This window comes from Podarcis erhardii (genome assembly GCF_964252035.2).
Source record: "Podarcis erhardii genome assembly, chromosome: 6".
Taxonomy (NCBI): Eukaryota; Metazoa; Chordata; class Lepidosauria; order Squamata; family Lacertidae; genus Podarcis; species Podarcis erhardii.
Window position 1 is genome coordinate 57,001,428 of NC_138510.1, and position 15,831 is coordinate 57,017,258.

At 39.6% G+C, this 15,831-nt stretch overlaps 1 protein-coding gene across 4 annotated transcripts in view; it reads right to left on the reverse strand.

Annotated features, from left to right (window-relative positions):
* Positions 1-15,831, reverse strand: part of EPS15 (epidermal growth factor receptor pathway substrate 15) — a 54,651-nt gene that overhangs the window by 30,800 nt on the left and 8,020 nt on the right. For all 4 annotated transcript variants that reach the window (XM_081868227.1, XM_081868228.1, XM_081868226.1 and 1 more), the window contains exons 2-7: positions 8,792-8,833; positions 6,733-6,822; positions 5,927-5,974; positions 4,262-4,357; positions 2,610-2,672; positions 1,058-1,183 (exon numbers count right to left, since the gene is read on the reverse strand). In XM_081868227.1, coding sequence (XP_081724353.1) covers positions 1,058-1,183; positions 2,610-2,672; positions 4,262-4,357; positions 5,927-5,974; positions 6,733-6,822; positions 8,792-8,833 — 465 coding nt within the window. The remainder of the gene's footprint in view (positions 1-1,057; positions 1,184-2,609; positions 2,673-4,261; positions 4,358-5,926; positions 5,975-6,732; positions 6,823-8,791; positions 8,834-15,831) is intronic.

Consider the following 15,831-nt stretch of genomic DNA (forward strand, 5'->3'; position numbering starts at 1 on the left):
TGGCAATTCAAACTGCAATACAGCAACCCTACAAACCATATTATTATGCTTGTGCTACTCATCTCAGGGCCAAACTGCTAATTACATGGAGTTCCTTGAAACCACTCCCTCAGATGCTTCTTTTTATACATGAAAAGCAGCTACTTGAAGCGGCAATCAAGTGCAGATGGATGGCAGCAGTCTTTCCCTTCCAAAAACACCCTCATCAATGTTCTTTTCTCGCTACAGAGGGTTTCAAGAGGGGAAAACGGCAGAAGATAAACAGCTAAAGCATCATTTCCTCTGTTCCTAACTGAAGCTTCAAGCAGGTCATTTTCTTATTTAAAAGCAACTTGAGGGGGAACTCTTTCAGAACTCTGTGTAACCTGTAAAACAGGGCGGTGAACAGAATATGGCCAATGGAACCAACTGATCAGCACTGGCAGGAAGTCCTACTTGCTAAGGCACAGTCAGAGGACACTGTAAGGCTCCCTTTTATTCATCTGCATCCATATCTTTACCTGCTCCACACCCATCATGTACGCCCCGGGGTTTGGGGCAGGTGGGCATGGATTCCTGCAAGGCCTAATCTGGCCCACAGGTCCCCTGCCACTAAAGCAGATCAACAACCAAACAGAAGAAGAGGAGAAGAAGAAGAAGAAGAGTTTGGATTTGATATCCCGCTTTATCACTACCCGAAGGAGTCTCAAAGCGGCTAACATTCTCCTTTCCCTTCCTCCCCCACAACAAACACTCTGTGAGGTGAGTGGGGCTGAGAGACTTCAAAGAAGTTTGACTGGCCCAAGGTCACCCAGCAGCTGCATGTGGAGGAGCGGAGACACGAACCCGGTTCCCCAGATTACAAGACTACCGCTCTTAACCACTACACCACACTGGCTCTCATGTTTGCTTATAAAGGGCTGCCCCTTGTAGAGATCTCATTCTTTTAATCTATGTGTGAAAACCATGCATGAGATAGAGACCTTCAGGGATGCTCCAAAAGTTACGAATCATCATCCTATGGGATTCCACAGGGTAAGCAGATGTTTTGCCTTGCTAAAAAGCTTGTCATTATTACCCTTCCCAAGATGTCAACTGGCAGTTTGGAGTTCAGCAGAACAGGTTTCACTTTATCGCCTGACAACAATCCATTCACTGGGTTCAGACTGTCAAAGATAGCATCATATTTGGCCTTGTCTTCTACCTGGTTTTAGAAATAATATTAAAAGAGCCACACTTAATTTCACAGGAATATTGACCCAACCAAAAATTAACTAGTCAGTATGAAAAGAGAATAGGCAGAGTGCACACAGAAAGAAGCACACACAAAAAATGAATACTGGACAGTGGGAGAAGCCAGACAGTGGGCCTCTTATGAGATGAGTTCAGTATGAATATCTGAATATAAAGTAAATAAGTGAGCATCAAATCAGAAGGTAAATAGTGTTTTTAGCTCCATTCTACTATTTTGTTTTTAAAATCCACACATACTGCTCCTTAGATGTTTGTAGAAACCATCCCAGGAAGCACCATTTAAAACAATTTTTGTACCAGAATCTCAATGGGTCTGAAAAGTAGAGGCATTCCTTCTGTTGCTCCATTTAGCTGCAAGTCAACCGGAAGGTGCTGGTGAACTCTCTAGAAAGGACTTTGCCTCATGGGAAACCTTGCAATACGTCACAGATTTTTATTTATACAGTTACAGGTGGACAAGAAAATTTTGCAGTGCAGCCCTAGTCCCTAAAACCAGCAGCAGCTTTGTAGCACCATTCAGAGATGCAAGGTGGAAAATGGGTCTTTTAAAAATTCTTTCTCATTCTCCTTTCCCCTGCTGTGCCAACCTCAAGGATTCATGTTTGCTAAAGTCAATATGTCTGGAGGAACAAAGGTCACAGGTATATACTGGGATATAAGAGCAGGCAGATAAGTTGACACAGCTATGATGGGACTCTCGACAGCAAGGCTAAAGAAATCTGTGCTGGAAACTGGCAGGCAGCTACTGTAGGGATATCATATGACCAGAGTGACGGAGAAGCGACTGATTCTGGTGACAGAGCTTTCTGGTAAAAGGGTGAAGGAGCCAAGTGTAATAAGAGATGACTAGAGAAGCAAGAAGAGGCTGAAGTAGTCAAAGTAGGAGATGACTCAAGCATATGAACAAGAGTTTTTGGAGAGAAGGCCCATTTCTAATGACTATGTTAAGCAGCAGCTTGTGCCAGCTATGGTTTAGACCTCTTGCGCATGATTTTAACCACATTCGGGAGAAGCCAACAAAAATAACATGCACACACGGATGCATCTACCACTCCATAGATAACTCCAATAGTTGATCAAGTGAGAAAGACACACACACACCCTTCAGGAGCTTGGCCAAATATCCAAGACAAGAGATGTGAATGTGCTTTTACACCAACCAACAGTCATGAAACCCAGCCAAGCTACTACAAAGAGAGGAAGTGCTACATTGCAAGGAAGTATTTGTTCAGTTGGGTAACAGGTTTTGTTTTCAAAGAAGGGGCATAGCAAGGAAAGTTGGAGCATCAACTCCAAATAGAAGCTTAATAGGCAGAAGCTGAGATACACTGAAAAAAGCATTCACTTCAGCTAAGGTTCCAGTTCACTTCCCTTACCTTAACAGCCCATGGGATATCAGCTGGCGCTCCCCCAGATAATAAAGGGCTAGAGGAATCATTCTAGTGGAAAGAAGAATTATTTCAGTTGTCCTTACTTGGAAATGACAAGCAACTGTCATTCAGATTTATTGTAAATTCCTGCTGTGTAAAATAAAGTCAGAGTGCCTGAATCTGTATTAATGAAGAATGATTTCAGCAGTGAGCTAAGATGACTTAGCTTACATTACAGTGTGTACATATTGTTTAAGGAAAATATGATGGTGTGAATACCTTGCAATATCAGCCAAAATGTGGACTAATAATTCCCAAAATGTCTATGTTGAAAAGTGTTATGTTCACTGTGTACAATGATAATTCCCTACTATGTGCCAGAGGACATAGTGTGTGCCAGAAGAAATAAGATAATTAAAAACTGCTGTGAGCTCTAATTACCAACCCACAAAGGTGACATGTGGTCAAAGGAAAGGATTCTAAGGCTTCTTAGAAACTGACCAACAGTGATTAGCACATCTAATCATCCAGTATTAATTAATATTAAAAAGATCTTCTGAAAGCAGCAATTTTATGCTCTCTCACACACATAGAATCGGCTCTCAATTTCAGCACTCAATTTCTCATCTTGGTGCATACCCAGTTATTTTTTTTAATAAGGAAATTTTATGTCAGGTTATTCAACAATCTGATACTCACATTATCTTACAACATGTAAATATAACAAAGAAAGCGCAATATGTTGCTTTTGCAATTTTGACACGTGAAAGGGAATATTGTGGAAGAAACTTTATAGAACCAGCTTGGATTGATAGTAATCGTATTAATAATATATTATTACAATATAATAATAATAATAATAATAGTAATAATAATAATAATAATTCCATGCCAATCTGGCTGGGTTTCCCTAGCCACTCTGATGGCTTACAGAATATATAAAACATAATAAAGCATCAAACATTAAAAACTTCCCAATACAGGGTTGCCTTCAGGTGTGTTCTAAAAGTTGTATAGTTCTTTATCTCCTTGACATCTGAAAGGAGGGTGTTCACCAGTACCGAGAAGGCCCTCTGCCTGGTTCTCTGTAACTTCACTTCTCACAGTAAGGGAACCAGCAGAAGACCCTTGGAGGAGGACCTCAGTGTCCAGGCTGAGTGATGCAGGTGGAGGTATACTGATTGGACAGGGCGGAATGAATTACATTATTTTTCTGAAGGAGTGGCCAGTTCCAATTACTGCCAGAGTTAGCTGCTGAATGAATTGGAATATATGGGATAGGACTTATATCTGCCCCATAGCCAAAGGGCTGCAGAGGTGGGGCAACATGGTTCACACAGTTCAAGGTACAACGGTCAGTGAGGACCTAAGACCTGTTAGGTAATCGGTATTTGAATTCTGTACTCTGAATATTACTATCACCAATACTGCACATTTTGCAGTATTTTGAGCATCATTTGTGTATATTTTTAAAAGAAAAGGGGACTAAAGATGTATTGTAAGACTATAACACTTGACAACAATTAAGGCACTATGTATGATGCTGCATGAGATGATTTTTTTCAATGGTATATTGATAGCACATGCTACATAGCATAATGTGTTCAGGTTTTATTGTATGCAAATACTGAAGGCAAGACGTTTTTAAAAGTTCTTACAAATCTAGGTGGAGGAACAGGCAAGTTAAGACTGCTCAGTGAAACATCCAATCCATTCTGTGCACAGGCAACAAGTCGTAAAGCCACAAAAAACTCCTAAAAAGGAAAGAGAATTAAATTAACATAGAACCGTTTTGTCCAAAAAAATGTATCAAAACACACACACTGCATTTCAAGTAAAAAAGCAAAAACAACCTCTTTTAACCTTCAGGGTACTCTTCCTTCCATTGCAAATCTTGATGTGGTTACTAGAGGCATGCTAAAAGTTTAGGTACCTCAAAGCAGCTTGATATGGTTTCCTAAACAGTTCTTAAAATGCATCAATATTCAGCATTGGAAGAAGGGAGAGCACACACCGAGGTGATGTAATTTAAAAGACATTACATTTGTTTACACATTCTTCTGCGTTCTAATCTTATTATAAATCCTTCACATTTCCAAAAGGTTAAGCTGGGAGAGTAAGCGTTGCTTCTTAAAAACTTTCCTCTAATGCACAACACATCACTCACTGGCCTAGCTTTTCTCTTTTGTGTTAAAAATCCAGCTTGATCCACAATGTTATGCTGTTTACTCTGCAATCTAAGTATTCTCTGCTGTATAAGGTAGTAATCAAGGGCTAGATCCATGGCTTGTGTGGGGAAGCTTGAGCTGTTCATCCACTTCCTAAAAGAAGCTCACTATGTTACCCAACCAGCTGCTCCCAAGTTGCAGGGAAAATTCAGAAGCAGAGTGCAATATGTTGCAAAAGGCTGCAAGTGGATAAAGGCACTCACTGCACATACAGAACAGCAAAATATTTTGGATGCATCTAAGAAACACTTTGGTGTTAGCATTACAAATAAACATAATGGGCAGAGCAGATTTAACTGTGATTAAGCAATGGGTCTCCTGCCAACCTAGCAGTTCAAAAGCATGTCAAAGTGCAAGTAGATAAATAGATTCCACTCCGGTAGGAAGGTAAACAGCGTTTCCGTGTGCTGCTCTGGTTCGCCAGAAGCGGCTTAGTCATGCTGGCCACATGACCCGGAAGCTGTACGCCGGCTCCCTTGGCCAATAAAGCGAGATGAGCACCGCAATCCCAGAATCGGCCACAACTGGACCTAATGGTCAGGGGTCCCTTTACCTTTTTAAGCAATGGGTAAGGAGCAGGCCTCAGAATTGCACATTCTAATCCCCCAACCTTACACAAATTATTTTTACCCTTCTCTGTTGGCCTCTACCATGGTTAAATGCTTCGGAATGAACCCTTGTGATGAGGGAACTCTGGCTTATATTTACCTTACTCAAGGCTTAAGGCTGTTGGGAATTGGGAAGAAATAGCACACAGTCCTCTAACGCATGCTTGATCTTCTAAGGATGGTTAAAAGATTGAGAAGATTACATCTGTATATCATCCTTAACTGAGTTCCACTGTTTTCCTTCAGCTAGAAGTGTAGTAACTGAGTTACTGCACCAAGTAACTGATTCCTGCTCAAGAAAGTATTTTTTCATCCACTATAATTTGTAAGCCCATTTCACTAATGATCCGGTTGTGTCTCAGTGTGTTATGAAGATACAGATGTCTCTAACAGAATCTAACTTGCTATAAACTGTTATAAAAATGCTTTTTTACTCTCGTTATCCTTTCACCATATACATTTGAAGAAAAATATATCATATTTTTACCTGTTTGTTTAAGATTCCTTTGCCATCTGTATCAGCAAGGTCCCAAACCTAAACAGTTAGATGAAAGAAGCATTTAAAGTACTCCCAGAAATATATTTTCCGCACTTGAATGAGCAACAGTTTTAAATAATAACCCCAAAATTTTAACCACATTATCTTAACAGTGCATTGATGAAAAGTGTTATTTATTCTATACCTGACACCTTGGGCAATAGTATGAATTTCAGTTTAATGTTGAGGCTTTAGTTTGGCAAAAGGGGAAACAGAGCTCTAACAAAGTTAATAGCTCAACAAACTGAAGGGCGTATAAAAACCTCAAAACAAAACATCCATACACAAAATATGTGCAATCACTTTTCACCCATGCATTTCAGTGCTCTAAGTTACTCTTCTCTCATTTGCAGGCACTTTCATACATTATAGGGAAGTATGTTTTTCTATCTCTAACCAGTGCATATTCAAGCATTCTGAAGTGTCCTATGTTGAAAAATATTCCAAGCTGCAACTGGGTCAGTCCTTAGAGAAAGTAAATGTAGAGGCCACCATGCACCAGAGAGATAAGCAAGACAAAGCCTATTTAAATTGGCTTCGGCGCACCTAATTATGGGCTGGATTGTGACTACTGAGTGCTCCACAAAACACCCAATTTTTGTTTCATTCAGGCCTACAATCATACGCACCAAGAAGCCTTCTCCTGGAGAGATAGAAAGGCTTAAGGATTGGAAGCAATATTTTCTTTATTGTCAAAACCAAGACAGGATGGTATCTCTCCACCCCAACCCCCATATTTGAGTCACAGTTAATACCTTCCCAAGTATCAAGTCTGTCAGTCCTGATTTTTTAAGGAAGACAGCTGCATCAGAAGCCAACACCCGCCCAGAGTTACTAGGATCAACCTGCAAAAAGAAGGCATATTGAAGATTTGTTATGTAGCAATTTGCACAGTAAATATCTTACAAAAAGTTTTGTTACTGACTTACTTGAACGACTTGCTGAACTACTATTAAGGGTACAACACTCTGCAAAATTATTTATTTATCTGCAACTACAAATGATACAGTGGCCAAATACTGTAGCCAGATGATCTTTTTAAAACTAATGAGTACTTCGAAGCTACTGATACACCAGGCTCTGTATACTGGAAAACAAACTAAAGTATTGTGAGGGCCTTTCCCCAACGCCACCTTTACCCTAGAAGAGCAAGGGACAACGCTGGAAGGTACAGAACTGGCAGTGTTTTCCTGGAAGTACTTGCAAGGCTTCTCACTAATTTCGATTGTTAAGGTCAAAAAGACTGACAACGTCAGGCAGCTAGCAGCTGTCAGCACAGCACTACATTTTCCTTACCAGGAGGAAGAGCAGATACACTGTGACTAGAGCAGCTATCCAATGTTTATCTTAGTTTGTTTCAACTGTATAATATTAGAGCGTTGCTTTGCTTCATTCTAGTCTGTGACTTGTACATTTTTCTACACTGTGGTAGCCACTATGGTGCTCTCCATATGTTGTGGACTACAACTCCCAGAATCCCTGACCATTCGCCACGCTGGCTGAAACCAATGGGAGTTGTAGTCCAACAACATTCACACTGGGTACCTCAACACAACCATGGTCCGTTTAATCCCCTTTCCTGCCTTCTGCAAGATCCCTACAGCTGCCAGCCAGAAGCTCCTCTTCTCTTTGTTTATAATTTCTTTTAGCATGCTTAGTGTGTGTTTTGTTCATTCAAATGTTGAATTTTTTAATAGAAGCATTCAGTCATTCAGACTGTGCTAGAGAGAAGCCATGCAATTCTTACAATATTATTCTATTATGAATTTACTTCTACTGTGATTTGAAATAAAAGTTCCTATTAACTACTACTAATTCTCTCTATATTCTGCATCAATGTAATGAATATTTGCTAAGTAATAGGTACTTAAGTTAAACATTAAATATCTCTGCATCTAAAAAAAGACTGGGAATCCATAATCCATAAACAGTCCTCATTTAGCTCTGTAACAATGCAAAAGGGAACTTCCATTCTACCAAAGCTCGATGGTACAGACCTAATGGCTAGGACTGCCAAAACAAACAGTAATTTAGATGCAATGCTAGTCTTGTGGCAATGCAGGCTATTTAAACTTTTAGGTAATCAGAACAAAGACATTTGCACTCTTGTGGGCAGGTCTTTTTTTTTGTTATCATTAATTCATTTCATCTAAACATAAAGAAATGCAGGACTGATGAGAGGTATATATTCATCATGCAGAAGGGAATATGTATTTACAGCTGTCTTGTTACGTATATATTAAGGGTTTTAATCTATTTATTTTGTGCTTTCAGTTTCCAACCAGGCCTTTCTTTTCTGGTACTTACAAATATTGGAACTACGTTAAACTTTGAGAGCTGTCCAGACTGATAGGCTTAAAGCACAGTCAGTTAAGCTGAACTATGCATTCAAAGACACAGCCTAAGAAGCTACTGGACAGAATTTTTACTGAAGATATGTTTAGTTGCTTCAACAAGGAGACATAATGAGCCACAGTATATTCCTCTTATAATGGTATAAATCCATTACTGTCTGGTACGAGAGGTTGGTGGGGCCTAGAGCAATTAGCTTTTGCAATAATTGCTGATTTGTACTGGTACAAGTGATTGTTTGTATAAATATGAATGTCATAAACAGTCCATTGTACTGCAAAGCTACTGAAATATCCTAAGAATTAACTTTACACCCAAAATATTTACTTCATTCTATTGCCTAAAGGCAAGAAAAAATTATCTGTTTTATTCTCCTCTTTAGTATGTCCATCCATAACTACCCAGGGAGGAGATATTTTAAAAGCAAGTACTGTATAAGCCCAGGAAGCCAGCCACACTTACCTGTCGATAGAACTTCTCATACACAGGATTTGCACTTGACAGCTTTGTCGGAGGGAAGAGAGAGAAAAGGTTTTTAAAATACTGCTCGATTTTAAAGATTGTAATTAAACAGGGAATACATTAGCTTTTTCTGTCAATATCAAAGATTAGACTTCAAGAATGGCATTAGGTAAGTGTTCAGAAACAGAGACTATCCATTATTGCATAGAAGAGCAATATACAATACATTACAAAGTCTTATGTGGCTAGAGATTCACATTCATAGGAAACCATTAAATCTATAAAAATATCCTACAGCAGGCTCACCAATGTACTGAGGCACAAACTTTTACAGGCATGAAACCTACTTTTTCAGATGCATCTCCTTGCCCATGAAACTTCATGTCACAGTACACTGGTGGCATTTTGAAGACTCGTAAGACTATTTTTGCTAAAACAGACTCTGGAATTTGCTGCAGTTACATTTAAGGTTTGGCTGTGTGTACTGAAGCATGTGGTTATCATGGCGTCTTTGAATGCAAACCTTAGATTTGATTATTCATTGGTCTGGCATGGAATTCAAGTAAAATAGGCGTGTCATTCATCGAGACACACAAGCTTGCTGTTTGACCTAGTTTGTACGTGTTTTTTCAACTCTTACATAGCAGAATTTGTGGAATGGGAGCATCGGTCCTGGCTTCAGTCAGTGGGATTTTGTGTTTTACAATTATTGTTACACATGTGGAATGCTGCTAGTCCCAAAGCCTGCAAGTGTTCGGTTTATATAATGTTTCAGAGTGGAAAAACAAATGGCACATAACTTCAGGTCATATCAACAGCTAGCCAATTTCACAGCACTGTATACACACTGCATTTGCGATTCCCCCCTCCATAATTGTTAACAATTTGTCACCAAATTAATACAAGTTTAATACAAATTTAAAAGCTGACCTCCCGCTACGTCCCCTCTATTTTCCTCCCTTATTTTTCACATTGCATTTGAGACAAGATTGGTTAATGTGCTTTAAAATAAGATGAATACTCTTAACACAATGTTACCTATCAATGAAGCAAACGTATGAAGGAGATCAGCAATCTTCAACCTCAGGTCCTTAGATATTGTTGGACTAGAGCTTCCAATAACCCTGATCACTGGCTAAACTGGCTGTGGAATATTTGAGTTTGCAAATGCAACAGCACCACAGGACCCAAGGTTGAAGGATCAAGTATTGCAGCTTCCAAACTTCAAAGCAGTTTTGGTCAAAGATATTCAGACAGAAATTACAGTAAATGATTCCGTATTGCCATGGTATTCCTTATATGCAGAACAATCCTATATGCATTTACTCAAAAGCAAATCTCATGGTTTTCAGTGGGGCTTAATCCTAAAGGGTACTTTAGGATTACAGCTTTAAAATGACTATTTAGAAAGACAGCTGTGCCTTAAATTGTAAAATTTTATATAATCTAAACTGATTGGGTTGAACTAGACCTAGATCTGACATAGCTCCATACATGTTTAAACTGGGAGGTAAGGTCCATTCTGTGGCATAATTCTATCATTTTCTAAGTGAAATGCATTCTCACTGAAATGCAAATCTGGATTACCTGAAACACATTCAAAATTCAGTATTTCTGGCACATATTCCCCACCGCCCGGGTCTACAGCAGATTAGAATTGCTGTACAAGTTGCTGCTACTCTTTTTGCTGGTGCCACTTTATCTTGATATTTTGTTACATTTTGGGTGGGTGAAGATGCAAAAAGGTGGGATAAAAACTGAAATGGTTTTCAGCTGCTTTTATTCAGTGCTGTTTTTAATATGGTAATTTATTTGGTTTTTTTATATTTATAACTTTTGTGAGTTTTAGCTGTATCTGTTTTTAATTCATGTTGTGATCTGCCTTGGTTGCTGCATGAAATGAAATGAAATGAAATGAAATGAAATGATAAATGAAATAAATAAACAGTAACACCACGGTTACTAACATTCTTAACTGCACTCAAGAGCTTAGAGGGAAACTGCATTTCCAGAAAACAGTGACTCTACTCAGCACATTGACAGAAATTCCCCAGAAGAAACTGGTTCTATAGCAGAACAAGCTTACACAGCAACTTCGACCAGCTGGCAGCAACATATGCATCTCCAACTCCTCGAAAGATTCCACCAACAGTGTCTCCGAAAAATTTTACATATCACTTGGGAAGACAGGCGAACTAATGCCAGTACGTATACTGGAAGAAGCAATTATCACCAGTGTCGAAGCAATGATTCCTCAACATCAACTTTGTTGGACCGGTCATGTTGTTTGGATGCCTGATTATCATCTTCCAAAGCAACTACTCTATTCTGAACTTAAAAATGGAAAGTGTAACGTTGGTCAACAAAAGAGGTTTAAAGACTCTCTCAAGGCAAATCTTTAAAAATGTAGTATAAACACTGGCCAATTAGAGAACAGCCTTTAGCAAAGGTGTCATAGACTTTGAAGATGCTCAAACTCAGGATGAAATGGAGAAACATGCTAATAGGAAGGCATGCTTGTCAAACCCTCACCATGATCAACTCCCACCTGTAAACCTATGTCTCCACTGTGTGGATCCAGAATTGGCCTCCACAGTCACTTACAGGTTCACTGTTAAGACCATGTTCATGGAAGACAATCTTACTCAGCTACGAGTGATCGCCTAAGAAGAATGCTGCACAAATGGATTGTCTTTTAAAAAATAAAAGGTGCCCGCTTTAAACAGGAATTCTTTGTAGCACAATTATTTTCTTTTTAGCACAATTATTTTTAGCACAATTATTTTCTAAAACATATTAAGATGTTTCAGGAACAAAGACACAGTAGGGGCAGGGGGTTAGAGAGAAGAAGATCATCCGTTGATCATTGCTGTGAACAGCCAGTTAGTAGGTGAACAACTGACCCAACACTAAAAGCCTGAGTGGGTGTGCATTTGTCCCCTTCTGTTTTTTAAGTAAGTGCTGTACTTGTGCAACTCTCAGAATTCGCTTTCTGCTTGTAACACAAAACAACCCCTTAAGTCCACTTGGAACATTAGGTTGAATTTGTGCAGTAATTAGGCAGTACATTCTATAATAATCTGACGCTGCCCTTCCAAAATCCACTCAAATTTGTTAAGTATTGCTCAGGATTAATACATTAACAGATATCCAAAAATACCAGGAAGGGAAAATAGTTTTGCTTAAACCACTGTGGAAGTTGATCCATTAAGTCAATGTTCAGTACTCTGTCTTTTCCCCAACAGAGCAATTAATAATCTCACATCTTCGTTCAACTATAGCAATGTCATCATTTTGTTAGCAAAACATTACTAAGCCAAACCTATTGTTACTCTTGAATAGGAAACATATGCTGGTTCACATCCTGTGCCTTCACCACTCTAAAATTCCAAAGCGGTCTCTCCATCCAGTCTCTCCTATGCAGTTTAACATCTGAATAACAGATGCAAATTACATTTTCTGTATAATGGCGAAAGCTTGGAAGGTCTTCTGCTTTCACTGGCAAGAGACCCATTTTAAGATAAAAGTCAAACTGGGCAACAGGACAATCAGATTTCTCTTACAGTGAATAGAATTGTTTGTACAGCAATATAAGAATTTTCTTGAAATCACAGGTAAAGAAATATTATATACCTAAAATAAAATTCTTGGAATTAAGACTGGTAAGTTTCTTTATTTCTTACACAAGGATGAGTTAAACTGCAAGCGCCCTCCAAACACCAAGTATGTGGTGTAACAAAGCTGTCTCTTAATATATGTTTTCCCTTTAGACCTCAGCTGTTCCAAAAATTCTTGTACAGTTTACACTGTCACTATTTAAACTGCAAGGCCAAGCACAAGCCCTTTGCTGCTATACCACCTTCCTGAATACTGTAATTCAGAGTCTCCTCAAACCACTTGCAATGCATTCAGAGGATCTAACTATAAACTTGTGTCTATCAAGACATCTTAGCCATACTACACCACAATGCCCCTCCCCTCCCACCTAGGCCCTGTTTTCCCACCCAGTTAAGCACCCAGATAGAAAGACATCACCCCTCCACCATCTTATTTCAATATCCTTACTTTCTCCTTACTACAAACACAAGAACACCACCAAATCCACCCACACCCCAGTCCCACAAGGACTTGGCAACTGCTGACTTGCCTTCAACGAGAGTTCTTCCAGCCATCTGGTAGCATCAGAATTTGTAGCACATATGCTACAAAAGACATCTTGTTGATCTTTGAAACACAGAATAGCTCAGACTTCCTTTTTCCAATTAAGCTTTCAAACATATTGAGGAAGGAATTTCACTAACCAGAGTGAACACACTGCTGAAACTGGATATTCAACATTAATTTCCCCTTCAAATGCCAACTCACTCATCCTCTAACTCCTCTTTTAGTTCTTCCAGAAGTTCATCTTTGGAAAGTGTTGGTACGAAATTGTACTCACAAAAGCAGTAGGACAGCAATATACTTATCTACCCTGTCACTGACTTTAGCAAAGAATGGCTACTTGGACATTTCCCTCTACATCAGGAGTGGGAGAACTACATTACATCAGATGCTGCAGTCTAGCAACGGGCAGGGCAAAACACCAAGGACCTAGATGAACTTTTCATGATATATACATACATTGCTAAAAATGAATCTATTTGTTTTACAGCTTTATGTCAGGACTATGTACTAGAAAATTTCAAGACCTACTGCTTGGCTTAGAATATTCAGGGCTGGCAGCTGCTGAATAGTTCAAGTATGTAACCCAAGAGAAAGGGTTGTATCCAGCAAAGTTGCTGTATTCACACAATGACTTTTGCTTATGCAACAGAACTTCCCCTCCTTCTCCTGCCCCCGTGTACCTTCAAGATTTCCCTCCCAAAACAGATTTGGGGAACACACAAGAAGAGGGAATGTTTTTCTAAAAAGCACAAGTCCTTGCATAACCAGAACAAATTTATGGACTCAACCCAAAGTTCTGCATATTGCCTTATTCACAATTTATCTCTCACTTAGAAGATCACTATAGTGTAAAAAATGTATTTGGGTAGGTGGATATTATAACTGGATTTCTCTTGCATAATGAATTCTAGCAGTACAAGATTCAATATAGGCATTTGTGATTATTGCTAGGGTAACCAATAGTATCCATTCTAAACAGTGTTAGAAATTGGCCAGGTGCATTTTGCAACTGGCGCAGGCCCAATTGTGACCACATGGTGATCTCTGTATTCCAGGTTGGTGACTGCCATCTCCATCGGGCTAGTCCCTCCAACTTTCTTAAGCAAGTAAGCAGAATAGCTTATTTACTGCATTTATATCCCACCTTTTTCTCCAAGGAGTACATGGTTCACTCCCCTGCTCAGTTAATCCCTACAACAACCCTGTGAGATACGTTAAGAGCCTGTGACTGGCCCAAGGTCACCCAGTGAGATTCATGACTAAGTGGGGATTTGAACCCTGGCCTCCCAGGTCCTAGTCTACTTCCTAGAGTACTTCTGCTATGGGGCAGCTATACTAAATTAAGTAGGTAAATAAATATGGGGAAAGCAAAATGTCACTTGGAGAAGGATGTGAAATAGTTTCCTTGAATGAAGCTTGAATTTATTTGATTATTATTTATTTGATTCTGGATTGTTTTATTTGATGTTTTAATGTGTTGTAAGCAATTTTGATTTTTTCCCCTTTAAAATATAAAGCAAATGAAAACAACAACAGCAACAACAAAACTGCATTGCGGGGAATAGTGCCTAGACATCTCATTGTGGTGACTGTAACCTACAAGGTGCCATTTGGCGACTGGCTAATAATAATAATAATAATAATAATAATAATAATAATAATAAATTATTTGTATCCCGCCCTCCCCAGCCGAAGCCGGGCTAGGAGCAGCTAACAACAATAAAAGTAACACAGCATTCTAAAATCAATTCATTTTAAAATCAATTCAAAATCAAATTAATGGCAACCATTGGGCTAGAGTTCTGTGAGGATTACCAAAGGAGAGGGTCAGACTGTGCCTTGGCCAAAGGCCTGGTGGAACAGCTCTGTCTTGCAGGCCCTGCAGAAAGATGTCAAGTCCCACAGGACCCTAGTCTCTTGTGACAGGGCATTCCACCAGATCGGGGCCACAGCCGAAAAAGCCCTGGCTCTGGTTGAGGCCAGCCTAACGTCCCTGTGGTCCAGAATCTCCAAGATGTTTTTGTTTGAAGACCGTAAGGTCCTCTGTGGGACAAAGCAGGAGAGGCGGTCCCATAGGTACGAGGGTCCTAGGCCGTATAGGGCTTTAAAGGTTAAAACCAGCACCTTAAACCTGATCCTGTACTCCACCGGGAGCCAGTGCAGCTGGTATAGCACTGGGTGAATGTGATCCCACGGCGAGAACCCACTGGAGTTTCTGAGTAGTCTCAAGGGCAGCCCCACGTAAAGTGAGTTACAATAATCAAGTCTGAAGGTGACCATCGCATGGATCACAGTGGCTAGGTCAGGGCGAGAGAGGTAAGGTATATATATGTGTTTCTAACACTGATTCTAAACTAAGGAGAAGCAAAACCAGGGAAATATTAGTGAATGATCAACAGTGTTTAATGGCTATCTTACAGATAGTATTCTAGTCTTTAACTCCCTTTCAAAGGAGTCCATTTTATAGCAATCCTAATTTTGGGGGGGCCTTTCAGGACCTCCCTTCGTTTCCAAGTTTACCATGACCTTCAGTGCCCACATTTGACATCATTTTCAAGTCTTGAAGACCATGGCAAAGCTACGGTTTCAGCGGCACAAAGTCAAAGAGCAAGTAAGAGAGTTTTCTGACACGGTATACAAGTTTTCACCCACTTGCTTGAAGAGCTACCGTAATACTTATGGCACAGCAAAACAAAAACAACGAATATTAATTCAGGTTCTTAAAACAACAGCTGAAAATACAATGTATTCTCCTGCCATTTCATTTCAAGTGAGCCCTACTTGGCCCAACAACTCTTCTCTTCCATACACTACACTGTTGCTTTCACTAAGGCAACATTTGCAGGTATTTCCTTTATGGATGTTTGCCCAGGGTT